At 47.2% G+C, this 27,831-nt stretch overlaps 1 protein-coding gene across 4 annotated transcripts; it reads right to left on the bottom strand.

The window, feature by feature from the left end:
• Positions 1 to 120: 120 nt before the first annotated feature.
• LOC6617178 (inversin) lies at positions 121 to 26,064 on the bottom strand. 4 transcript variants are annotated; one of them, XM_032721920.1, is made up of 7 exons: positions 23,195 to 23,641; positions 12,174 to 12,447; positions 11,395 to 11,716; positions 8,446 to 11,334; positions 3,305 to 3,584; positions 3,123 to 3,243; positions 121 to 2,072 (listed from the first exon to the last, which is right to left on the bottom strand). In XM_032721920.1, exons 1-7 carry the CDS (start codon positions 23,624 to 23,626, stop codon positions 1,723 to 1,725), a joined length of 4,668 nt encoding a protein of 1,555 aa, XP_032577811.1. In that variant the 5' UTR covers positions 23,627 to 23,641; the 3' UTR covers positions 121 to 1,722. The 4 variants fall into 4 exon arrangements, with proteins under 4 accessions (XP_032577811.1, XP_002041505.2, XP_032577812.1 ...); XM_002041469.2 differs by lacking the exon at positions 23,195 to 23,641 and adding an exon at positions 13,319 to 13,405; XM_032721921.1 differs by lacking the exon at positions 23,195 to 23,641 and adding an exon at positions 12,981 to 13,067.
• Between the last annotated feature and the right edge of the window lie 1,767 nt (positions 26,065 to 27,831).

Below are 27,831 nucleotides of genomic sequence, written 5' to 3'. Positions count from 1 at the left end.
GGTGGGTGGCTGTATGGGTGGTGGCTACTGAGTGGGCGTTTGTTTTTTGACATTGTTTTGACTACGGCCACGTGTAATGGTGATGGTTCGAGTGTGTGCGAAATGCATGAAACTGCCGCATCAAGTTAGACATTTTCAACGTTTATTTCGCAACAGCTGCCTTAGGTCTACGCGGAACGAGAACTCTTAAAGTATAGAATTTATTATGCATTCCGCTCTTATAATTTGATATTTAAAGAAATCATTTTACGCTGCACGTTGCTGTTGCTCCTGTGCTGCTGCTGCTCCTGTGCGCTTATACAATTTAAAAATCGCGACGCTTTTTATATGCAATGCAATTATTCTCCATTTACAATGCACTCAGCGCCAAGTAAGCAAACAAACAAACAACGGCTTGAATGGCTTGGCTGGCTGGGATGGCATGGTATGGTATGGTATGGAAAAATGGGATGGGAGGGCGAGCGCACAAGCAGACAAGTAAATAAAATTGCAAATAAAGTAAAAATGTTGAAATGCCAAAGAAATGCACGGTACATATTTTACATTTATTCATTCGCTGATTCTGAATCTGCTTTAGCTTCTGCTGTTGCTCCCCTGCTGTTGCTGCTGCTACTCCTGCTCATCGAGCTCCCCCAACCGCTAGCATGTCCTTTCTGTGGACAAAAGCGACGATGGGCGGCATGTCCTCACGCCTGTCGCCTAGTCCTGGTAAGCCGAGCGTTAATAACAACGCTTATCTGCGGCATTAGGAGCACGGCAGCCCCCTCCAAACAACAGGAACCAGCGACTGCGACAAAAAATGATAATGAAAAACTGAAATAAAAGCGCAGCGGCAGTGCCAACGGACAAACAAACGGACAGACAAACAAACAAACGGACGGCAAAAAAGAATGCGAAATACAGGCAAACAATGCAACGCAGAGCTGAAGAACCCAACAACTGAGCAACTGAACAAATGAGGAACTGAGCAACTGAGCAACTGAGCAACTGAGCAACTGAGCAACTGAGCAACTGAACAACTGAACATTTGAACTGTCCGGGTTTGGAGGACCACATAATTTAAGCTGCCGTTGCCTTAGCAATCGCTGGTGCTGCTGCTGCTGCTTTTGCTTTTTCCGCTGCCATTGCTGCCTGCATCGCTGCTGGCGTGACAACTTCAACTGACAGCCGCAGAGCAGAGCCATCATCCATTATCAGCAGTTGGCCATCTTAAAGTGCAGCAGAGGCAGCAGCGGTGGACACTCACATACCCTGTAATTAACAAAAAAGCAGCTAGCTATGAAAGCTAAAATAAAACTTAATTCCTTCTCAACTTAACCAAGTCAATGTATTTTAAGAAGCCAAAGAGTTTTTAAGGTCTAAGTGTTGAAAGAGTTTGATTTGGCCAATGTAATTGGACTACCCAGCGAAGCCAGCATTTTCCGTGGCATTACTACGGCATCAGGACAGGAAGCGAATGGAAAAAAGGCAACGCGGACAACGGGTGGCCACAACAATGGCAACAACAGCGGCGGGAGCAGCGACACAAAATGTTGCGATGGCATTGTTTTAATGCATTTGGAGCAGCAGCAGTGGCACAGTCAGCGACAGCACAAAAACAGCACAACATGCAGCCTGAAGATGCGGGCGCTTGATGCCTCGACGATGGCCGATGGCGTATACGCACCGTGCGCCACATTACGTATACGCATTCGCGTGTGTGTAGTACGCCGCCGGTGGGCACTACTTGCCGCTCGCGGAATTGCCGCACTGCTGCTGCTGCTGCTGCTGCTGCTGCTGGTACGCAGATGGCCCCGAGGAGTCCTTCACTGTGAACGTGACGTAATATCGTTTGTTGCTGTCCAGCTTTTCCGCAGGCAGTGAAATTAGCTGTTTGTTCTTGCCGTGCGACAACTCCAGCGCCACCTTGTGATTACAGCGGCTACCGCTGGCGCTTCCCATGCCGCCCGCCCGGCCGCTGGAGGCGCGCCCGCTGGTCAGGATCTTCGGTAGGAAGAAGCTGCTCACGCTGCCGGTCTTCTTGTACGGTCCAAAGCCGAACTTTGGCATCGTGTGGTGATTCATCATGGGAACTGCAAATGCAAAGAAACGTTGGCAAACATTAGATTAATGATTCCGGGTATCATCAGATCGCAGCGAACTACAATGGACTGCCATCGCCTGGCAGGTGTCCTGCAGGTGCAACACTCAGCTAAATTGCATGGGCAAAAACAGCTAGTTGTAAGAAATGGAGTAGCTTCCTGGTAACCCATTTTGGGGAGCCGGATTAAGGGCCATCTCGGCGGGATTACCATACCTACTTTCAGACAAACAAGGCCACGTTAATGAAAGCGGTTGCGAGCGGTAAAATGAATGCGTTTTTAATTTGGCATAAGCCCGACGCATCCTTTTGAGCATACCGCCTACGAGTGAAGATGTAATAAAAGCTGAAAGAGCCAGAAATCCAGAAAGCCGGGTCGAGAACACTTTTTTAATTTGCCCCGCACCGAATAAACTGCTCGTAATTAGGATTTATATTTTTATGCCCGGCAGCTGGCCAAGTAGCTGCTTTGAATACGAGTGTCCGATTGTCCGCTCCCTCCCCTCGCTGGACCCACTCTTCAACCCGGCGAAAGTGTTGCCAACCCGCTGGCCAGGCGATTTGACTCTTTGGCCCGGCCAAAAGCCTGTCTGGTGCCATTTTTCACGCTTGCACAGAGCCGCTTAACGCCCTCGAGCAAATCGGAGCAGCAAGACGCGGGGCACCAAAAGAAAAAGTTTAATACCGAAACAAAAATATTCCAACTCTTTGAATAATTTGTCGTCAGTGCTGTCAGTTCTAAATTTTTTACCAAGCTAAATTAAACCGATTGTAAAGATTTTTTACGTCCAATTCATTCTGCTATGGAAACACTTTTTATCTACCTGCTATGTTTACTAATCCCTAAATTAAGTTCTTTGATAAATTATTGGAAATTTACTACGCAAACATAAAGAATTTATAAAGAAAAAATATTAATTGTAAATAAATAAGAATCTTATTAACTGCGTTTTCAACTTTTACTGAGCTTTCGTTCGTTTTCAAACTTTTTAGTTAGCAAAGGATTATATTTTCAGGATTCTTTCTCAAATAGATTACTTACTGTAGGCGGCGCAAGGTATTCCCGTATAGGCATGAGCCGCGTGGAGACATCGGTGCGTCTTGGTGGTGCACTGCAGCGCCTTCTCGTAGGCATTGTAGTCCGGACTCAGTCGGCGCTCCGCCTGAAAATGGGATGAAGTTGGATGAGCCAGCTGGATGAGCGGCACTTAATCATAGACCCACCTCCTCGTACACCTCGTTGATGTTCTGGAAGTTGTTGGTGCCGGGACGCTGGAGTCCTTTGAGCGTCTCGTAGAGAAAGAGCTCGAAGTTCTTGAACGTGTACTCGCTGAAGTTGTAGCGCCTGAGTCGCGTGCCCGTTTCGCCGCCCAGAAGGACACAGGACTTGTGGTAGTCGTCCACCGCCCGCTTCACCAGCACCGCCTCGTTCAGCTTGCTGGAGCGAATCTGCAGCGACTTGAGCTCCAGGAGATGCTGGAAGATCTTGCGCTCCATGTAATATCTGCGAATGGAGGAGATTGAAGGCCATTAGCATTGTACCCATTGTTCCCATCATCTCCACAATCTGAATCTGAATCCGAATGAGATTAAGAATCAGCGTGCTGGGGCCTTGCAAAATAAATGTTAGCAAATGTACGTAAATTGTCATTTTGATATTTCGCGAGTCACAGACAAAGGCAGTCCGCCGCCCGCTGTTCTGACAAAGCTGACAAAGGACCTTCCTCGGCTCCATCCAGGATCCAGGCCGGAGCGCAATAAAAGGCATCATGTTATTAAAATTTCAAAAATACTAAAGTGCGTACGCGGAAAAAATTCTATTAATAATTGAGGAGCGGACGGGGGGAAAAGAGGAGCGAACGAGCATAAACGAGGCGAGTCAAATTAAAGCCGCCAACAGCGCCCTCTAAGCCATAAAATGTTATTAGAAATTTCATTAAAAATTAGGTAAACAGCCAAATTCAGCGCTTAAGGGGCACAAGGATGCGGATAAGGATATGCATCTTGGGTGCCCCTCGAAAGTTGCTCCCTTAACTCGACTGCGGGCCAGCGGACTCTTCTAAATCAACGAATGACGTCCGAGCCTTTTCGCCGCAAGAGGAGCGGCGCATTCACCGAAAAAACTAAGCAAATTTGTCGAGTGCACTTGGAGTGCAAAAAACCAGGCGGCGGAGCTGGAGCGGCGTTTTGGAAAACTGTTTACCCAGCGGCAGCTGCCTTTGGTGAGGAGGAGACCGCTTGACACTGCTCGCCACTTGGCTGCGCTGCGCGAAATTATGCAAAACAATTTGACTTTGAAACAAAAGTTCATTGCTCGTGGAATGGATGCTTGGCGGGATGGTCGGATGGAAAGGGCGGGCAATAAATAGGTAAGAATCCTTGTGAGCCAAAAGCTGCGTAATAAATTGGCCAAGGGGCCAAGCGAAATCCCCGCAGAACGGACTTCAAAGCGGGCCAGCGTTCTTCCGCTTGTTTTGCTGCCCCACCAGTGGTCATCATCGGTGGTCATCGCCATCACAATCGTCATCTTCATCTTCATTGCCGTCCTTATCGTCATCATCACGGCCATGACCCATCTTAACGTGGCCATCTTGCCCACCATCCTCATGTTCATCTTCACCATCGCCATCACTTGTTTGCCGAAGCGCTTTTCAATTTTACGCCTCGCTTTTGGCTCCATTCGGTTGCGCTTGAGTTCTTTGCAAGTCTTTCGCTTTGTGCAAATACTTTTTGCAATACTGTCCTTGGCATATTTTTTTATTCGCCCACTTCCCCACCGACCCGCCCCACCCTTCGCTTGTGCCACTGCCACTGATTTCCGTTTCCGCTCTACGTTCGCCTAGTACAACTTTCATTTCATTTTCTTGTGCGCGTTGATTTTGTGTGGCACATTTTTCCACTGCCTGCAACGCTCGCAGCGACCAACTGTCCCACCGGCCGAAAGACCCACTGACTGACAGCCACCCACGTGGCATCCACTTGCCACCCAGCCACCCACGTACCACCTCTTCCTGTTTGCGACACAAATGTGACAGGCAAAAAGTGCACGCAGTGCGCAGGCAAAGTGGATGAAGTGGAAAATCCGCCGGCGGCGAAGTCAGCACCGTCACCACCATCACTACCATCATCGCCGGGCCGGGATAGGCGCAGCTCTCTCTTACTTTTCCAACTGACAACGACAACAAAATGCAAAGAAATTAAGCGCTGCACAAGTTGCAACAACGAGTGTACCGCCCGCCCGCCAGCAATTTGTGCCGCACAAGCAGCACAAAAGCGTTGCGAGAACCTTTTGCCAAGTGTTAATGGCTGGCCCACGAACACGCCGAAGGATCCAGAATGACGTGGCCTGCATACCTGCATACCCACGTCGCCAGCTTTTCACAGTGCAACAGTAGACCAGAAGACGACTCCCATTCGAAAAACGATGGCCGCCAAAAGTGTTGACAAAGTCGCACCCCTTGGAAATTCGCGAAAAGTCTGCGGCTCACGAAAACTTTAGCGCTTCATTTTTCATTACGTCTATATTTTTGAGCCAGCGCTTCAAACTTGGCCAAGTGGCCCGACTGAGCTGGGCTGTCTGGGATTCGCAAGCGAAAACCAAGAAAATCGTTTGGCCAGGACTTTAGCTAATCGCTCAAAGTTTAATGGATTTTCCGAAGCAACTACTACGGATGATAGTAGAAACAACATTTTAAAGTCGGTGAACAAATATGGCTAATTCCATCAACCGCTCTACCTACCAAAAAACGCAAATCTGGCCCAAAGACAACAGATAAACTTGGAGTCGGGTCATTTCGGGGACGAAAAACGAAATCCAAATATTTAACAACGTCAATTACGTGAGCGCACATTATAAATCCCAAATCTCACCTGTGCTGCTGCTGCTGCTTTTGGGACACACAAAATTCGCACACAACAACGCAGCGGTGTAAGTTATTTGTTTAATTTATGCGTCAGATAAAATTTTAATCTCTTCGGAGGCAAAGCGAGGAAACAGAATAAAGTTGCCCGGATGGGTCTGTGTGAAAGCATGCGAATGCAAAAATAAAACGAGAAATGGAAAATGGAAAATGAAAAATGAAAAATACGAAACGAAACGAAACAAAATAAAGTCTCTATTTACACACCTTTCATGGTATTTTCCTGGTCGACACACCCCCATTCCAACGCACAAAGTATTCGACTGGGAGCTATGGATTCACTTTTTACTTTTTTACATCTCTTTTTTACTTTGCGAAGTAAATTCTATTTGGATTTTCGCCCGCACCAATGCCCAACCATATAGTATATATATATATATATATATATATATATATATATAGTCTTCAGGAATTAATTGACTCACCCCGCCGACTTGTTGAGGAACTTGTTCGGAAAGTTGCTGAGCAAGACACTTGTTTGACTTTCGGTTTTGCGTATATTGCGTATACGCCGTGTATTTGTCGAAACCTTAACATGGCGCAATCTTACCGCTGGTTTTCCTCCCGTTTTGGCCTGGTTTTCTCGCTACGGCTTATGCAAACAGCCGAGTTAAATATTTTCATTAGTCAAGTGGAAAGAATTATTTATGAAATGCGCTCGCCGGCCGGATTTCGCCTCTGTTTTCGTAACGTTATTGTTTTGTTTTGTTTTTCGTTCTCGGTGAATGTTTGCAAATTTATTCATGGGCTACAAGGCAGATTAGCAAAATTAATAAAAGTCAGCTTACGCTTTTTAATTAAGTTTGTCGGTCCCGGCTTATGCAAATACCATAAATAAATACAATTGACTTTTAAGTTTGAGCAACAGTTTATGGCATCGATCCTCGACACCAACACCGCCATCGAATGACAAAATTAAATCAGTGCCACACGAGGTTTGCTTTAATTGCTAGTGTGAGTCTACGGCCACCAAATAATGCCCGGGGAAATCCCCCGGAGGCGCACAAAAGGATTTTCCGGAAACAAGTCGGCAAACGAAGAGCGAACACAAATGGTAATCGTCCTTGCCGTCGAGGACCTCTCAAAATGCTCTCGCTAATCTGCACTAATTCCATTTACAATTAGCATTAGTGAGTTGTAAAAACGGAGCCAAAGACTTTGCTTCACAGCGAGTACGACTGCCTGCTTGCGGCTAATTTTCATATTTTGTTCAAGTTTCCGCATAAACAAAATATCCCACCGCAGGTGGGCGACCCATCCTTTCCCCCATCCTTTCACCACTTTCTCCGCAACTTTCTCCGGAACTCGGTCCGATTTCGTGCAGCTAATTAAAATGAGCAACTCTTTGCCGGAAATGAGCATTACGGCTAATGACAAGAGCGGTTTGGCAGCGGACGAGATTTTTGGCCATTCGAGGGCACTGGAATAAATCAGCCAGGACATTACCGGAGTGCTGGACTTGACCAAATTATGATTTACGCTTCGAAACATTTTTTCTTCATTTACTTCGTAATTAAGGCAGTATATAACTAAATTAAGCTCTTGTCACCGATAAAGGTGTCACTAGCATCTCCATCCACCTGTTATCATAGACGTTAATCCTCGTGGCTTAAAATCCAGGAACAGCGGTTCATAGTTCATGCTCAAGTACACGAAAAATGGGCATTAATGCCGCGTTTATTGCCTTTAACCGCATTATAATAACTTTAAAGCGCCCGTTTTTATGGCGAACGGAAGCTGGGCAATTTATTTGCTGACCAGCGCAACAATGGAGGCAAGTCCTTCACAAAAAAAAGAGGAAAAAAGAAAAAAAAACAGCGAGTACCAAGAAAAGAAATGAGAAATGCTGCCGCCTGGGCTATTAAATCCCTGGCTAAATTAACTTTAAGGCGGCGTGCTTCGGCCAGTCTGATTACATTAAGAGGTCCTTGTAGCCGAAGCTGTAGAGCTAAAATGCGCGCGTGATATAATGCGATGCGAGTCCGGCAGCGGGACATTCAAGTTGATTAAAATCAAGCATCAAGTAAATAAATCTACGGCCAAAAAGGCAGCTTCGCTGGCGCTACTAACTGCCTGGAGATTAATTTAAATGAATGAATCCCGCCATCAACTCTCCGGGGCTCGCAACTTGCCCCGCAATCACGGCCAAACTGTACCGCTTTGCCATCCACCGGGGAAAAATCGGATAATTTATAAGTTTACATTAACGAATGCCATTTGCATATATCGATTTTGTACATATTTTCTGGAATACTGTCTCCCAAAAGTACTTTGATGTTTTTTTTCCTCAAAAGAGGAGCACCTTTTGAGGCCATAATTTGAATTAACTCAAGTATATCGATTGAACTTGGGGTGTCACTAAAGTCACTAGCTTTAAAATTAATTATCATTGCGCCTTTCTGTGTTTTTAACTCAGTGTTTTAAAATTTCCCCCAGTGTACTTACCTCCTAATATTGCGCTGTATGGACCGGGTGACGGCGCCCATGTCGCAGGCGCCCTTGTCTCCCGGTTTGCGGTTTTCCATCCGGCTGCTGCAGGAGCGTCCGTCCAATGTGGCGTAGATGGGTCGACGCGGCATGTGGGCGGTGTGGGCGGACCGCAGTGTGGGTATCTTGCTGCGCTCAGCCCGCGGACTCGGCTCGAAACCGGAATCCTGGTCCTTGGTGGTGGCCAAGGCAGACATGTTGCCGCCATCGCGCGAATCCTGAGAGTTTTTCCAATTGCTGCGCGTTTTGTTGCCGCTGCGCACGCGCTTCTTGAGGCGACGCTTCCTTCCTCCACTGCCCTCACATGCGTCATCCGCCATGGATGCTCCGGCTGCAGCTGCTCCACCTGCCACGCTGGTATTGCCCACTCCATGTCGATTTCCACTGCTAAGAAAACGACGCAAGGCACTATCGTGCTCCGGATCAATACCATCCCTCTCATCATCATCGTATTCGTACTCGTCCTCTTCATATTCGTAGTCCATCTTCTCCAGCTCCGCGGCACTGGGCAGCTGGACGGCAGACGCCCCTTCGCCTACCACCTGAAATACTTGATTGCCCGCTTCGTAGTCGACCTTGCGTCCAGGTCGTTTTGTGCTTTCATCCAGGGAGTCATCGCTTTTCAGAACTTGGAAGCTCGATTTCCTTTCACCGGCCGGCTCATCGGAAGCTGAGGCTGGAGGATTTGAATTCGGATTCAGAACTGGGTCGTCGTCCGCCGAATCGGAAGGCAGGAGTGTAAAGGAGCGCCTCGTCTCCTGTTCCCTTTGCGGTGGCTCCGGCTGGGGTGGAGTGGGCGTTTGGGCTGTGGATGGGCGTGGCTGTGGTGCTGCTGGTGGCTTTTTGGGCTCTGCAGAGGGAGGAGCGGGTGGAACAGCGGTGGGCGGAGGTGTGGGAGTAGGATTGGTATTTGGTTTAGGCTTGGCTTCAGCCTGCTCCATCTGTTCGGTTTTTTTGCCAACAGACGCTGGCTCTGCAGCCGCAGATTCCATCCCTTCCACCGTGTTGGCATTAGGCTGTGGTTGTTCTGCGGCACTTGGTGGCTTTGCGGCCTTGGGGGGTGGTGGAGGTGTGGTTGGCTGTGGTGCTGGTGCTGGTGCTGGGGATGGGGTTGGAGGATTTTGGTGTTCCTTTACCTCATCGTCAGGATTTTCCCCAGCTTCCTGACCCTCTTTGAGAAGGTCCTTTTCCACTGACTTTTCCTCACTGGAACTTTTGGACTCGCTGCTCAGCGCAGTGGCAGCTATCTTGATCACCTGCTCCACCTCCTTGGAGACCAACTGCGTCTCCTCCTCACTCAGCTGGAGCTTGACTTCCTGCTCCGTCTCCTTCGTCGTACCATTTTCCTCTGCAGGTGGTGCTTCCTCGGAAGATTTGGAAGTTTGGATTTCCTCGGCATCGTGATGCACGTCTACCTGAGTGACCACAGACTTGGCTGCCTCCTGTTCTTCATCTGTTAGCTCAACTGCATGAGACTCCTCTACCAAGAGGTTATCCATTTGTCCGGACTTTTCACTCATTGCGCTTTGGTTTGGAGACTTGATAAAAGTTCCCTCTTTAGTAGGTGGCGTTTGATGCCTGCTGGCTGAAGGTGGTCGTTCCTTGACAATGGTTTGATCCTTGTCGTTGCCAGCCTGGTGATCCCCATTGGCGGTGAGTGGTTTCCGCGAACTCTTCTCAGGCGATGAGTGATTTTCCGTGTGATTTTTCTCGTCCGGATCGCTGCTGTCTCGGTTTTTTGACTTCCTAGAGGATGTAAAACGCTTGCGATTAACCACGCGATCCTTTTGTCGCTTGTGGTAGCAACAGTTCTCGCAGGAGTCCTCGGCACTCTCCTCCTCCCACTCACTAGAGCTAGCATACCGCTCCCTGGACTTCCGCCTTCGAATCTCGATGTTGCTTTTGGAGCGGCAGATCTCGCTGCACCGCTCGTGCTTGGACTCCCCACAACTGCTGGTGCGCCTCCTCAGTTGTCTTCTCTTGTGACGCCGACAAACGTGCCTCAATCGCTGCTCCTTGCGATAAGTTTGCTCCGAGCAGCTGCAATCCCCATCTACTTCATCCGCCTTACCATTTCCGTTTCCATTATCCGAATCGGAGCGTTTTAGGTACACCACGTACTTCTTGGAGCTGCGCAGATCGTGCAGCTCCTCCTTCTCCACGTACTTTAAGGGTCTCACCATGTCAGTAGCGTTGGTTTCGTGGAAGGGATTCCCACTCCTCCTGCTCGACAATCGCACCTTGTTGGCCGGCTGACCGCCGTTGGCCTGCAGGAACTTGGCCGTGGAGCGATGACCACGCTGCAGAGCTCCATCCAGTGGTGTTAGGACCAATCCTCTTGAGTTTCGATACACAGCATTCACATCTGCTCCGTAGTCCAGCAGCAGCTTACACATGTCGGTGTAATCATTGGCCGCTGCAATGTGCAGCAAGCTGCGTCCATCATTGCTGGTGGTGTTCACTTGCTTGGGCCTCTGGGCAAGTAACCACTCGAGAAGCTCTCTTCTCCCCGAGGCGGCGGCTTCGTGGAGCGGCAGATCACCCTTGGCATTGCGCAGCCAGAGATTAGCACCACGCTCTTTCAGCAACTTAAGGGTCTCAAACTGTCCTTTGGAGCAACCGCAGTGGGCAGGTGTTCGTCCTTTGCGATCCTGGCGATTGGGATCAGCCTCCAAGTCCAGCAATCTGGCAGTGGCATCGGCGTGGCCCAACGTTACGGCATAGTGCAGAGCTGTGCAGCCATTGGAATCGATAAGATCCGTGTGAGCACCACACAGGCTTATCAAGGTGTCAATGCACTCAGTGTGTCCACGTGAACCAGCACAGTGCAGGGCAGTGAGGCCATCTCTGGAAGCATTTAAATATATTTAATGACGGATCTAGGGTAGGGTAACATGCTAAACCCACTTATCCGACGACTCCACCCGGGCACCCGCTTTGACCAGGGCAATCACTGCCTTTGCCGAGCCCGCCGATGCAGCCCACAGCAGCGGCTGGCGACCATCCTTGTCCTGGACATCGACACTGCTCTGCGGATGGGACAGCAGGATGCCCAGGATCTCGAGCGAGAGCTTTGAACTGTTGCTGGAACTGGCCTGCTGCTTGCTATCATGGCTGGCGCCACACATCTGGGCGGCATAGTGCAGCGGAGTGCCACCATTGGCGTCGGGCTTGGCCACACTGGCTCCGGCAGCCAGGACCGCTCGCAAGGACTCCACCTCCCCACAAACTAAAAAACATAGGATGCATATAGTAATTACTAAGGAAGAATAGTTTATATACATTAAATCATATTAATAACCAATTTCCATCAACATATGTCTGTAAGTTTAACCAAAGTTAATTAGAATTTTTTGCCATTAATCGCGTTTAATAATTCATGAGTGTGCTCATTGATTAATTGTCATTTTTCTAGTCAACAAATGAGTAACTTTTTAGTTGTAATTAATTGAAAAATGTGTGCGCTCCTAAATAAATTGTTGAAAAATTATTTGTTATGCAATTACTGCAGCTTTTTGTTTAGTTAGTTCAATGTAAATATTTCTAGGCCAAGTGTGAACTGTTGGTAAACAAATTGTTGTTTAAATAAAATAATATAAGCATAAATTATTTACTTTTAGGTGAACAACAAAAACAGTTACTAAATCAATAATAGTTTAGATTGCGAGGATTATCCCACCACTCACCTGTCGCCCAGTGCACCACCGAATGGCCCTCATTGTCCACCGCGTTCACATCCGCCTTGTTGGCCAGCAGCAGGTTGACCATGGCCAGGTTGCCCTGGATGACGGCCAGATGGAGCGGTGTGAAGCCATCCTCGTCCGCCGACTCCAGCAGCTCGGGGGCTGCGATCGCAATGCTGGCGGCCGCCACGAGGTCCTTGCTCCCTTCCGAGTCCTGGGCGGCACAGTAGTGCAGCGCGTTGCGGTGGCTTCGGTCCCGCTGCCGCAGCAATTCCGGCTGTCCCACGATGAAATGGAGAACGACAAAGAGCAAAATTCAGAAATGCACTTTAGTAAGTTAAGTGGCAATGGATGGATGGTGGGGCTCAAAAATTAATTACTTCGCCCGCTGGAAAATTATAGCTTTGCGGGGCGATTGCACCTGCTGAGTTGAGGCCGCAGCCGATTAATAAACTAATTAAAATGCCATTTGCATATTGCATCAATTTGCGTCACGCCGCTCTGGACATACACTACCCCATGCCCATCCGCTTTCCCATCCCCTCTCCCAACCCCTTTCCCATCTCCTACCAATTTGCCGGCGGGCAGCGTTTGATGGATCGCGTAATTTTCACAGTCTCCGGCTTAATTGCCAGCAAATATTTTGGTGGAGAATATAAGTGTGTGCATAGAGTGTTGGTAGTTGCAGTGTTGTTTGTTTGTTTGTTTAACCGGCTAGTTGTTGTTGCTGGTGGTGGTTGGTCGGTCGATTGGTTGTCAGCCAGGCCTTTTGTGCAAGTGTCGAGTGGCTGATTGGGCAAAAGCAATTACTTTTTCCAAACGCATCACACCTCCGGCAGCGCATTTAATGCGATGTCACAAAAATGGCCGGCCAATAAATAATTAAACATATTCGCGCGTTTATCATGCAAAAATGATTGCCAGTTATGTATAAAACGGTAACACTCGTGGAAAAATGGTCTTTTGCGTACCGCTGTTGGTCAGTTACTAAAGCAACAGCACAGCGAAGGTAAACAAATGTTAACAGCGACGCCTGGAAGTAGCCATCGATTGGTGGAGAGGGGGGGCAGGGTCCTGCGGGCAGGATTGGAAGCCGTTGTCCTGGGCAACGTGGTGAGTTGCCAAGGACTTGTGTGGTGGTGGCTCACCAGATTATCGCTTGCATTTTTGGCGCGCAAAACAATATCAAACTCCAGCGGCGCGGCGAACATGGCTGCTCCTCCCTCGTCCCTCTGCCAGGAGCCTCGGCTCGTCTTCGTCCTTTTTGGCCAAAGGATTTCGAGTGGGAGCGACGAGCGTGGAGCGCGGAGCGTGCAGTGTGTCAAAACATGTCAAGTGCACTAAAAATACTGTCGCCGCCGCCGAAAAGTATGCTAAAACTTTGCCCGCTGCCGCCAGGAATTCGCAATGCGACGACAGCGACGCCGACAGCGGCAGAGACAGCGACGTCAGCGGCAGCACGCAAATGTGAAAGTGAAAACGTTGGCAAATCGTCGGCCAACCGGGCGGATGATGATGGGGATGAACGTGGGCGGTCGTGGGCATGCCCCTTCTCTTTCCAGCCGTTTTGTGGGGCGCCCATGGGCGCCGCTTATTAGGCTTCGCAAATAACTTTTCTTGCGGCATAGTTTGTGCTAATTTCTTGCTGCTTCCACGCCTCTTTATTCAACGCCCATCTGCCCATTCACTGGAAAAAATTTATAGGCTCCTTTTGAGCTGACTTTGCTGCCAAGTTTCTTAAAGCCATTGCACAAAACTTAGACAATTGCTCGTTAATTTAGATATTAAATTTAGGATTTAGGATTAAATTTCAAACTATAACAGATCCTAAAAGTGCCTGAAATGATTTAAATAAGTTTTTTTTCAGTGCACTTGGTGTTTATCTTGTCAGTTTCGCTGAGTGATTGACTGTGTTGCTTTTCTAACCAACATTCAATTTTTACAAACATTTCGGGCACGTTGCCTTGCTATTTATATCGCGCAAAGGATATCGCGTGACTGTTGTAAAACTGTCGTGAGACGAGGACTGGAGGCCACCTCTCACCTATTACCTGTCCCAACTCCCCTCGTCGGATCCGCGGCAAGTGCTCAATTTATTGCACATTTTAGCATGAGTCAAACAAGAGTTCAATAGCGAAACTCTTGTGGCAAGAACAACAAGAGAAGCTGAACTTTGACTATTAGGCATTTGCGTGTTGCATGGGCGCACTTGAAGGGATTACTTTGCGAAAGTGAAAGGGGAAAGTGCTTCTTATGGCCAAAAGGCCAAATTCGCAGAACTGACAGCAAGGGCTCAACAGGTGGAAGGAAGGAACTTGGTAGAAAACCCCTAAAGTTAATTCATTCCAAGTTAAATATTTAATGTTTCACTTAATTTACAGTTGTGCACCGAATATGGTTCACATTTTTTTCCTTGGGATCTGTGGGATTTCCATATTTCTCTGTTGATTGAATCGAATTTGAGCTGCGGCTACGTTTCCCTTTTTTTTTTTGTTTTGTTTGGCAAAAAACTTTGCAGCAAGGGGAAAATGTTTACAATGAATGATTTTTATTTGCTGCTTCCGTTATCTTTGGCCAGCTTTTTCAGCATTTTCAGCTTTCCTGCTGGCCAGGCCTTGTCTGAGTTGCTGTTTGTTTCTTACGCTGCCGTCCGGATTATGAATAATTCAAATAAACTGAAATGATACCTAAAAACTTTGACAACCCATCTCCCAGCATTTCGCTGGTCCGGGCGCACACAATGGTAGAAAAATAAAATGGAGCCCAGGATGGGGGGCAGTGTTGCTCTACCACTGGCTGCTTTGTTATTATTATGATGATGATGGTTGGTGTGATTGTTGCCGTTTTCCTTTTCGACCTCCCACAACAGCTGGCACCCACCCATCCACCCACTGGCCGCTTCTGTTGGTGTCATGCAAATTTGCATTCAACTTTCTACATTCACCCGACACAAAATGAAATGCGATAATCAAATACGGCCAACAACAATGCGCTCCAAAGGCAGCACCAGCTGGCCCACTCCAATGCGCCCCTCTCCACCCGCTCCACTCCCTTGGCCAGATAAAACTTTGGCACTGCCAGTTGGCCAGTCCAACAGTCGAACAGTCCAACTGGCCGCCATTTCAGTTGGCCCACACGAAACGATTGCCATCGCCATTCGAGTTCCTGTTTATGCCATTTTAATAGTTCTTTAAACAAATAAAACGTGCTTGGGCCGCGTAAAAATCGGGTCACAACAATGGCACAAAGATCATAATTTCCCGAGGTATACGTGGGATACGTGGGAGGAAAGGAACAGCAAATAAGTCAAAAAATATATAAAAAAAATTCCAATTAAATAGTAAATCAAATACAACGCACATTCGAATTTATAAACTTTGGTAATACTTCTAAAATATCTAATAGAAATCCTATGTTATCTGCATAAAACTATCCATTAATTTTAGACTCTATTAACTTCTCAACTTTTAGTTACATAAGCCAAAATACTGTTAAGCTAGCCCATCTGCCTTTGGTAATCTCGCTTTTAGTTTGGCCAGATTAATGGCAAATGAGCTACAAAACAACACAAAAGGTGCGCATTAAAAGGCACGAGTCACGATTTATGGCCGCCGTCCAACCAAAAAAAGCAACAGTTAGGCTGGTGAAGGCATTAAATTTCACATTTTACGATTGTTCATCTCGATCCGGGCAGCTCATCCCTTGGATCCACCTTATGCACGTGTTGTATGCGCCTGTTGCCTTTAAGAGCTTCCGGGAATGCCGAAACGACAACTAAACTTTAAACTTCCTTTGGGTTTTTTACACCCAACAGTGGCATACGAGGCTTAAGGGGCCATCCGATTTATATGCCTGCAGGTCCTGCAGGAACAGGGGAAAACAATTTGCGTTGCTCTCGAAAACATATATATGAAGATATCAAATATTCGACCACTTCCTTCTTTTCGCCATTTGCATAACTGAAGCGACAACTGTCGTCGTCAAAGGACAAACTCCACAGGACCCACAGGATCTGCTCGAAATCACAGTCTCCAACGCAGCGGTCAGCAGTCGCGCTCGTAGCCGGGCTTATTATTCATATATCGTAGGCCATTAGCATAACAATGAGATGGAGATGAAGATGGAAGTATGGTCGCAGAAGTCATAGGATGTGTTCTGTTCTACTCCTTTGATTCACGAGCATGTAGGCGTGCATGACGCATACGCCGTGTGGCACCCGCTTCCAAGTTCCAAGTTCCATGGGGGCATCATGGGGCATGGCACAGCCAGGAAGTGCGTACAAATATAAATAAAGCATAAATAATAATGAAAGACGACGCAGCCGCCGCAACAATAACAGCAAGCACACAGTTACATGATAATGCATAAAAAATAAAATACATGCATGGCCTAAAAGCCATGAACAGGGCACAAATGGCAACTGGCATCTTGGATGGGGGGGACTCTTCCAGGGGTTATCCTGGGGATTTTGGCTGTTGTGGCTGTGAGCCTGGGCACGAAGGAGAACCGAGAATTCGACTTAACGCTTCGTTGGGCAGCACATCCGCCATAATTATGTGTGACGCGTCGGGAGAATGGCACATTAAAAGGCTGGAGCAACCCGAAAACGGTATAACCCCGGGATAACCCCGTACTGCGCCCCAAACACCGGAAACTCTTTTACGGGCGCCTCGAGGTCGCAACCGCTGCGGCCTGTCTTCCACCGCTTAAGATGTCAAGTGACCACAGGGCATAGAAGCCACAACACAGAGTCCTGCTCAATGGCAAATTTATGCGGACAATGTGCCATTCATATGTTAATCACATTTGCCTCAAGATGTATTTTAATTAACGTAAGCGGCAAAGTGCGCAGGTAGCAACCGCTTGAGGTCAGGGGCGTGGGCAAAAAGTGTCTCAGGGGTTAACGATACATCATAAACATAGTTCCACAGATTGCTTGCTTAATATAATGCAACTTTGTTTATATAGCATATATATTATAATTTCAGAACTCACAGATATAAATTCAATTAAAATGACCTGTTTAAACGTTTTGATTTAAGTACCCCCCTCATTGTAGCCCCTGTTTTGATCCCCAACCAGAAACGGCAGAAGCGGCTATATATGTACAAATAGTAGGCGAAAATGTGGGCGTGGCAATGTCTCACGTCGGCAGACGCCTCCGCCGCAACTATAATTTGCATGCTCGACAGACAAAGCTTAACTGCTGCTCAGGCAGGCGGCAAGGATATACATATACAGGTGAGTTGTGGGGCACTCAGGGGGAAGAAGGATGATGCTGCTCTCTAACTGTTGTTGTGGCACCTTTTATACTTCTAATTAGTGCCACGTTGGCGGCTGCAGCAACAATGGCGCTTGGCTGCGTTCACTGCAGTTGGCTGGCATCGGGGCCTTTGTTGCGGCATCTCTGCCCCACCGTTGGCAACCCTTTTGCACCATGCCAATCCCCGCCAGTCGGCGGCAGCCCACCTGCTGATCCTTGAGGAAGCGTTTCACTGTGCAGCATTCTTAAGTAGTTTTGGCAATTATTTACAGCTACTTTGGCTCGGGGCCCCCCTTCCGCACTTTTCTCATCCGCTTTGGCCTGAACTCATCAAAAGGTTTGCCGCACGGATTATTATTATGCCATGTGCCGGGATCCGAGATCCGGGTGCCTGGATCCTGAATCCAGAATCCAGCGTCCTCGGGAATCGTGAATCCTGCTTACCAGCACTCCCTGCGCTGTGTAGTTAAACTTTCGCATAGTTTTTATGCCGTGCTACGGATTAACAACAACGGCAAACTTTCATTTTGATCTACAAACTTTTCCGGCGGTTTGAGCTGCTGGAAAACACCGAGACCGCTTTCCACCACCACCAATCTCAAATCTCAGGTGGTAGAATGTTTGCTAAACATCATGAGCAATTTTCCCGCTTTAACGGCAATTCAATTCCGGGTACACGGCTCATGCATACTTTAGATGGAGACCCAGCTGAAAACATGGCAAATATGGACTGGGGATGGGGATGGGGTTGGCGATGAGCTGGCGTCCATGTCGCCTGCATAATTCATTGGCCAAGTTGTAAGTTGTAAGTCATGGCTCAAGTTTTGTCCAAATCGAATTAACTTGCAAAATATTTTAGAAACTCAGAGCTGGCGAACTTCACTTGGTCAATTAAAAATTATGCACAACCAGCCAGTCCCGCATTCCGAGTAATTTCCGCAACAAAAACTTTTTGTCCTGCCCCACACCGAGCCCAAAATCCCAGCCAGGACATCCCCTCCTCCATGGCAGGACCAACTGTGCACCGAAGCGCATTAAAATTAGTAACAAGCTATGCTCATTTGTGTCAACTTTGACTGTCATTATGCACTCCGAGCAAATATTGTTGTATGCGGAGGCAAAAGTTTTTGGCCCCTGCCCCGGACCACCCATGTGATTAGCCCGCCGGGCGCTTCCTTGAGCAAAAATGTTGCAGGATCAGAGGCGCAGGATACAAGGAGGAGGATACAAATTCATACACGGATATCCTACTGCATATATGTGCTCCAACTCCAGTTGGACTGCAACTTCGGCCAGGCCAGCTGGACAGCTGGGAGCTCGCCAACTTCTGGGCAGGAAGTCATCTCGAAAGCCAAACAGTAGTGGGCTTCCATTGCAAGACAAATTTCTACGATTTCAGTAATTAATTTGCCAATGCAAACTTTGGTCAGTTGAGTCGACTCAACCCAGAGAGAGAGTCATCCTCGTCATAGTCCGTCTGCTATTTCTGGTGGTTTCTAATTAATTGGACAGCTGTCCGGCTAAGCCGACGCATATGGTCCGGCGGCCAAAGTTGGAGCTCCACCCAATTGGAAATGGGTTTTTGTGCTCAATTAGCCCAGTGACGCTCGTCGTGGCCAACTTCTGATGATGGCCGAAACCTCAGACCAACACCAGCGTTGGGAACGCTGACTTTTATTTGGACATTTGTTGGGCCTCGCAGCCTAATTAATTGTATTCCGACATGCAAAACTGTCCGAAATCGCATGCAAATGTCGTGGGTCAGTTTTTGGCCAAATATTTCGATCCAATCAGAGGGATCCTTTGGCGCTGATTGGATTCCAATCGCTCCTTGTTTCTGGCTTTTTCCTTTCTCACCTGACTTTCGACAAACAGCCGAGCGATTAATTAAAAATTCAAATGACTGCGACTGAAGTTAAATAGATACGATGCCGTGAAGTAATCCGAATGTCAGCGGCAAATGTAAAGGCAATGGCAATGGCAAAGGCAAATCAAATGAAATAACGATTGAAAAGCCAGTGCTACACTCACTCCGAATAAGCGATGGAGCAAACTTGGCGAAATGCAAACTTTTTCGACGTCATTTTTAATGAATTTTCAACAAAATGTGCCAAACGTGTTGAGCACTATTGCAGCTGCAGAGCCAAAGAAAAAGGGGTGGCAAAAAATCGCAATTAAAATTACCAAGCCGTGGCCGGAGCAAAGGCACCGGAAAAGGATCCGATTGCACCAGCCACCGAGTCCTCCTTTCGCCATTTCGACCAAATTGATAATAATTTGCACGTTGATTGAGCGGCGGCAGTGGACGAAGGAAAGCGAGGAGCCAGGAAAGGAAAGTGCTATGAACGGGCGTAATTAAAAATGCCGACTGAAGGTCAATGAATAGCAGCTAATGGAAACTGTTCATTCCCAGAACAACGAGGTGCTTCAATTTTAAAGGGGATGACACCAGGCTTTCGCTTTCAGAATTCCAAATTAATTTTCAACGACAAGTTTTGGGTACTCCCAGGATCGCACCGACATTCCCACTTGCTTTTCCCTTAGGTTCAGCATACCCTGTTTGGAATGGTTTAGCAGGTATTTGCGTCATAGCTTTAGGTTGACAAAAAATACCTAGCATAATAAATTTCATTTCACTCTCAATTATAAGTCCATAGTAACTTTGATAAGACATATGACATAAGACATATGATATTCCCTGCTAATATCTCTGTTAGACAAGCAGAAATGGGGGCATCAACCCTATTCAGTGCTACCTCTCAAAGTTGCCCGCTTGTTTTGTTATTATGTTATTTGCAACAAACAAAAGAGCCTCTTGCGGCACTCGGTTGTCTAAAATCAACTTCTGCAGCTGACTTTCCAGCGAAAACTTTTACTTAAAGCTCCCAAACGTGGAGCGGGGCCATTGGCCAGCACCTTGGGACACTCCGAGCGGAGTGAAAAGGAGCAGGAACCAGCACCGCTTCAAATCTTAAGTGAAAATAAATAATTCACACCTGCAGCAATCTGAGGGATGGCAGGCAGCGACACACACACATAGATAGACGTACAATTACCAACTTGCGGTGTAAAACTTCAGCTTCGAATTCTTGGCTAAATTGAGGTTTAAAGTTGAAGGCAGGAGCTGCTATGTGTAGCTGCGAGAAGTGACCTCCACGCGGAGGTGGGAAAATTACGCCATTAACATTAACTTAAGGCGGGCACCGGGCTTGGGGAACTCAGAGGAACAGAAGCAACAATGCCGGGAGCCAAAAAGTTTTATTTTCTAAGAAATTAAGTCTTAATTGGTAAAAACAGCAGCAGCAACAACAACGACAGCCCGGGCAGACAATAAAGACGAGAGCCCAAGATATTGAAGGGTGGCTGGAAAAACCAACATCAATGAAAAGTTTAAGCAAAACAATAGCAGGCGAGTAAACAACGTCGATGAATGTTGCTTGAGTGCTCTCAAAAAGCCAAGAAGCCACCAGCAGCGTTCACTGCTACAATATACAAAAGCCAGTGTCCCTGTATATATATATACGAATATATATCTATATATATATACATATATATATATATATATGCGATGTGTGGGTAAGAAGCTTTGGCCCGAGCTCTGCAATAGTTGTTACTCATACGCCATGTTGTACACGGCAATAAATCGAAAACACAGAAATCCAATAAAGAGACCCAGTCATATAGTTCAAGTGGTGCTCCAGACAATAAGCGCAATTAAAATATATCCACAAAAATATAGAAGCGCTTAATAAACAGCACAATAGCAAAGCACAGGCGACAAAGCCAAGTGGAGCTCTTTAATTATACTATGGCAAAAACACAAAAAAAAAACAAGTAGAATGACTGTTGGCCAGAGCAGGCGGCAAATTAAAGACATTAAAACTTTTAATAGCTTAGGCGGCCTTATCAAAGCTGCAAACGGAGAGACACAGATATGCGGAGACAAGACAAATTAAAATATGTCCTGCAGGCACAAGATATAACTGAATCAAGAACAAGAACAGCAATAAGAACAGGACGAGACAAGGATATAGCCGCAACCGAACATTAATAATACCAGTCAGCGACTGGCGATGTAATTATATACAGATTTACTGAACAACCTTGAACCGCGAGACGATTTGTTGTATACCGAAAATACAGGCAAAGCGCCTTCGCCGAGTAATTGACATAAGCAGTGCACATTCACATTACGCATACGCCTCGTTGCCCATAAGTTGAAAACCAATTTTTCGCCCGAGCCTGCTGCTATATTGGCTCGATGATGTTTTTCAGTGGGGGCAAAACCGAAACCGAAAATACCAAATGCGGCCATATTTCTGTTACACTTTATGAGGCTCATAAAGTACGCGGCCCACAAAAGTAAGTAATAATCGCCGGCATTTGCGATATTTCACAGGCAAATAAACTGCTCGGCATCGCGGGAAAGGGCGCTTTATTTTTGGTTCTACGGCCAAGGTTGGCCAACAGAAATGTCATTTAGCAATTACATGACCGAGTAAGCTGGCAGAAGGGGTCGGTTCACCCATTTCACCCCGACCCAAACTCATCTAAGTATTTGCGCAAAAAGTCGCCGCTGTCGAACTGTGCGCAATACTCAATGTCGGGCAATTTCACATCAAATTTGGCGTCAATATCAATTACCAGGACGAAAGGCACGCCAACTGGCCGGAAATGAAGGCATTTGTCAGAGCTCACAATGCCTGGCGAATAATTGCAAAACTAGCAACATGACAACTCGATGGCCGGCAAGGGGGTAAATTCATCAGGAATGAAGGACGAAAGGCATCCGAGGACATGACCAGGCTCCTTTAGCTCCCAGTAAGCAGCCTTGAAAATTTATCTGCGTTCAATTAAAAACTTTTCAAATTTCAATTAAATGTGAAATTGGCATATTTAGGCGCTTGATGAACGGCCGAGGACACCAGGACGAGCGAACGAATGAAGGACCAGTCGAAACGGAATCAAATGATGGTCATGATGGGCCAAAAGGAGCAAGGAGCGTAGATGAGTGGAAGAAGGACCATTTAGCATTCACCATTCGACCGGCATAACTAAGCTTGGGGGATTATTTTGTCAATTTTAAATGTCCTGCCATTTACAGCATTCAAATTCAACTCGCCTTTGTTGTGCCAGCCCAGCCTGTTGTAGAAATGTTTATGAAGCAATTAGGCGCTCTGAACTGTGAACAATGCGCCGAAATGACTGCAACGGAAATTTAAAGGCCCCCCCCTTTTCCACCCTCTCTCCAGAGATCTCGAAAGGGTTTTCCTTTTGGCTTTAAGCTTTCTGCCGGCTCATCGTGACTGCAGAAAGATTAGAATCTTGCTACGCCTTTGCCCCGATTTGTGCCTTTGTCGTCGCCCAAAAAAGATGACTGGATTTGTTTTCGGTTTTTTTTTTTTGTGTTGGGAGCCAAAGAGGCGCGGACCTGGAAGAAGTCAACTTGTCATGCTTGGACCGCCTCGGCTTAGCCATTATCCTTTATGGTGGCCGACAAGTCCTGTTCCATTACACACTCGCAGTTGGCTTGTTGTTCGCCATGGACTTTACACGTGTTGTAATGCGCGAAAGTAGTGTATCTTGATAGTTTCAGAGCGTGCACTTAAAACTTTAATATGGTAGTTAAAAAAATAGTTTTTTGGATTAACTTCATTGAAAACATAAGAAGCAAGAATAAAAATGGTTACCTAGAACTTAAATTTAATATGAATTGCAGCACAAATCACTAGGCTTTTCTTACAGTGCATTTGCATCTTACCTTTTCGCGCATTTGGGCCAACACTTGGACAATGTCGCCCCGCTGACAGGCGTACATAAGACTGGTGCAGCCCTCGGCGAGACGCCTTCTTGCAGCGGAGGATGAGGACTGCGACTGTGTCACCGTGAGCTGGGCAGGATCTGGGTCTGTTTCTGGCACGTCCACTGCTGCTTCCGCTGCCGCATCCGTGTCCGCATCCTGGCTGCTGCCCGGCATAGCAATGACTTTGTCTGCTGCCTCTTGCCTTTGCTCTTGCTGGTGCTCCTGCTTTTCCTGCTGGGGAGGATGGTCGTTGTTCTGCTGCTGCTGCATGGCGCGTGTCCTTCGCGGCAGCGGACTCTCGAACTGCAACTGCTTTTTGGCGGCCTTCAGACGAGGCGGCTTGGCCGGCCCCGTCACGCGCTTCATTTCCGCTTTCGGACGCTTCTGCATCCTCTAATGCGGTTAGTATCTGACCCGCTTTTTGTCCTTTTTTTCTGCCTGGCTTTGTGCTTGTGTTTGTCTTTGTTGTTGCGCTGTTGGCTTTCGCTGGATTTTTCACTCATTTTACGCCGCTTTGATGCATTTTTTCGCGTTTAATGATGGTGGAGATGGGCTGGGCTGGGCTGCGTGGCCACGGCACTGTCTATGTATAATTAAACACTAATTTGTTTGCTCACAACTGGCTTGGTTAAGGGCTTCTCTGATGCGGGTCCTTCTTACCGCCGATAGTTTGCGGTTGCCGTTGACAGTTTCGCTAGTTCAAAGCAAACACATTCTGTGCTTTTAAGCGGAAACGGAAGTGCGGAGTGCGAGTGTGGCGGTGTGCGCTTCTTTCAGTCGAACGCCTTTTAAATTTTCAACGGGCGAACGCAGAGGCAACATCCGCGGCAATGTTCTCGTCAATAATTAATTTCGGTTTTTATCAAAGAGTGAGCAAACACACACACACTCGTGGCATCTCGGGAATAGGTTGATGCTTGGCAAAAGAGCGAAATAGACATCTAGAAGCCGGGATCCTGCTGCCAAACGAAACCAAACACAGCCCAGCCCAGCCCAATCCAACCACCCCCCGCTGCGCACAAGGGCGTTGATATGCTATGAAAAATTCACTGTCTCTGCATTTGATTTAAATTTCCCTTTTCACACATAAGCGGCGCACATTTCACGCGATATCAAAGGGAGTTTCGTTGTTAAATCGCGTGGAAAATAGTTTTTGAAAAACGCCACCGCAGGCGGAAACGGAAATTCCTTGCTTATTTTTAGCCACAAGTAATAATCATGTGGAAGGAAAAAAATAAAAAAAAAAGCTGGAAAATCTGCGAAAACCTATCGAGCTGATTGCAACTCGAAATTAAATTATATAAACACAAGAGCTCGAAAGCGAATGCGAATTGGATTGGATTGGTATTGAGGGAGTGGAAAGGCTCATTGATGGCGATTGCCGGGCATTAAGCCCGATTCGTTTGTTGCCTTTCAGGCGATTTCTCCGCCTTCGTCGGATTTACATTTAATTTTCTGCTACTGCCACTGCCACAGCCAGTTGCCATTTTCAGTTGGCGATGATTTTGGCAAGGTTTACGAGACGTTGAACATCCCAGCCGGCAAAGCGACCGAAAGCCACGGGCAGACGACAGGCGTCGGGCTTTTAATAAATTAATAATAAAAACGAAAAGAAACGCTGCTCGCAGCAGTTGGTCGGGAAATGCAATAAAATTTAACTTTTCTCCTCTCACCGCCCAGTTGGAAGTTTGAGCTCCATTAGCTGGCGGAGCCGAGAACGATGATATGACGGCGAAAAGTCAACAGCCAAAAAAATACGGTTTGTCGGCGATTTTCAGCCGCGAAACAATTTTATTCCATTATTTACAAAATTGAAACGGTTTCATGGGTTTTTAAGACAATGTACTTGAGGGAAAAAATTAAATCAGTTGCACATTTTTTAAGACACTATAAAAAGTTCATGTAATTATGATCAAAAACTGTTCCGTTTTTTCGCCTGGTTTTATGCCACTGTAGCGCAAGTAACGAGGCAACTTTCGGGGCAATCGAGAAAATTTGAAAATTGAGTGGCATCCGGCAAGTGAAAATGGCTTGGCCCAGATAATGCAAGTGGGCTAAGCGGAAATGCTTCAAGGACAGCCGACTGGAGTCGCATTATTGCAAAATGGCAATTAAACTCAAACACAGTGCACACATGTACACAAAGTCGTGTGTGTGTGTGAGCCCTGCTGTCCTGCTGTACTGCAGAGAATTGTGGATATGGGCATCATAATCATTAAACCGTTTTATAGTATGGTGTCGCCATAATTATTCTATTATTAAGTACCAAAACATTTGTCATGCCAGCCATGCCAGGAATTGCTCGCATATTTGTAGTAGCAGCGGCTGTTGCAGCTGTTTATAAATGATTAAACCTGGCCAACTCGAGAGCAGCCCGGGGAATTGGGCTGTGGTCCTTCGCCCTTCGTCCTTGGCCCCGGTCGAATGTATCCTTGTGGCCTCACACAACGTCTGTGATTGTGCGGCGGTGGCCATGTCCGTGTGTTGGTGTATGCGAGTGTGTGCCCTGCTGTTAAACGCAAACTTAGCCGCTTGGCAAATAAACATTTTAGCAAATTTACTGCCAACTGACAGCTGTCAGCTTTATAACCACCATCAAACAATGGCAATGCGATGGTCCGGGGTGCTTCCAGTAGCATTCTGGGTGCGAGGTGTGCACAGACCGCATCACTATTTGCCAGGTGAGCGAGCGGGAGAGAGTCCTGCGACAACTAAGCACACACAGCAAGCCAGGGCTCACACACACACAGAAGCGCGGGTGGGGAGGATCCTGGCTAAAGTAGCTAAGGACATACACACACACACACATGCGCGTGTTGAAGAGGACAGGCGGCCAGGCAGTTTTGCCCACTTAACACTTCATTGAAAAACCACTTGGAAAGCCACTTCACCCACGAGGGCAGAACCCACGAAATAGAGAAGATAAGGACACTCAGCGAAAATTGCTCGAAAATCGGAATACAATTTCGGGCATATAAAAAGAAAAAAAGGAAATACTTTTAGTAAGATAGTTGTTATGATATCGAAACTAAAGAACACATACTTCTTTGAATAAGAACATATATAAAAATCGTATATTTTTTTCTGTGTAGTACAACAGAAATAAACTGTTTGTTCTGGATGGAAATGCGATGAAGTCTCTTTTTGTGTGGCCAACCCACCGCTGCCCTTTTCCTGGCCACCACCTCACGATCCTGGCTTGACTTTGACATTCCGCAGGTTAATCGCGAGAGAGTGGTCCAAAGGCATAGCCGGGCCAATTCCGCTCCGGCTCAAAGCATTCCGGAAGGCAATTCTGGCCGAGAGAACGAGCGTGCGCGGACTGTCCACTGCAGGCATGCATAAAGTACACTCTATGGTATACAAAGAAAAAGAAAAAAAAAAAATGGAGAAAAATACACACAAGGCTGTTGATACAAAAATGAAAGCACACAAAATGCTTGACATTTTCGCATAGCTCAGAAATTTGCTACTGCTGCTGCGGTGCCTTTGAGCTGCCGTCGTCGCTGGCGGATTTGTTTCACTCCCGGCATCCCGGTTTATTACACACAAATTTGCACAAAATTATATTAAGCGGAGAACAAGTGGCACTGGACATGGCCAGGCGGCACTACTGGAATCCCCAGCACAACTGGCTTCCAGGCGAGCGTGTGAGTGGGCGGGCAGGTGGCTCTGGTGGCTCAGGTGGGTCAGGTGGTGGCGCTGTGGTCGGTGCATGCTCCGTGTTATTGTGGTGGCCAACCGGTTGGCATGGCAGCCAAAATGGCCACTTGCTGGCTCATGCGTTTGGGCTTAATGCCTCCACTTGCGTGTCTGGCTGGTCCAATCAGCAGGTGAAGTTTACAAAAGTTCGGTGGCATAATTGGGTTGATTCGCTCACCATTTATTGGTTTTCGATTCAACAATCATGGCCAGCTGAGTGTATACAGTGTGTGCATAGTGGCTACACTCGCCGATTTAGTTGTTACAACATGTAGTGGCTTCGCCAATTGAAATGGCCAAGTGTCAGTTGCACAAAACGCTCGCAGCTGCCAAAACAAAGGACTTAACTGCTGACACCGAGGGTTAAACGTTTAAATTTCAATTAAGCCAAAAGCCCTCACGCCTGGCAACACAAACCCAAACCCAAACACACACATGGACCCATGGACTGAGTCCTGGTCCTGGCCCTGGCCGTTCCCCATCGCCACTCAGCAGCACCAGCCAACAACGTTACAGCTCATAAATTTCTTGACTTGTGTCAGGATGTGTTAGTTTGGCCGACATTCCACTCGTCCTAGCAGCGAAAGCCAGAAAAAAAAACAACCAGTTACCAGTTCCTAGTCGTCGTGGAACGTCAAAGGCAGTCAGCAACTACTGGTGGTAACCGGAGGGGTTTCTAGTTTTCAGGGATCACGGGCTTGGAGGGGCAGGAGCATCCCAGGGAGGAGAGCATCCCAAGTAACCCCTGCTAAGGCGGCCAGTCACTTAAATGCCCCAGAAATAAACTGAAACTGCACACAGTGTGCTCAAGTTAAGACAACTTTTGGCAGCTGCATTTGAACACTCACAAAGGCCAAATGTTGCCGTTGAGAAGCGAACTTGGCATGCTCTTC

This window comes from Drosophila sechellia, chromosome 3R (genome assembly GCF_004382195.2).
Source record: "Drosophila sechellia strain sech25 chromosome 3R, ASM438219v1, whole genome shotgun sequence".
In the NCBI taxonomy this organism is placed as follows: Eukaryota; Metazoa; Arthropoda; class Insecta; order Diptera; family Drosophilidae; genus Drosophila; species Drosophila sechellia.
This window is presented reverse-complemented; position numbering and strand designations above follow the sequence as displayed.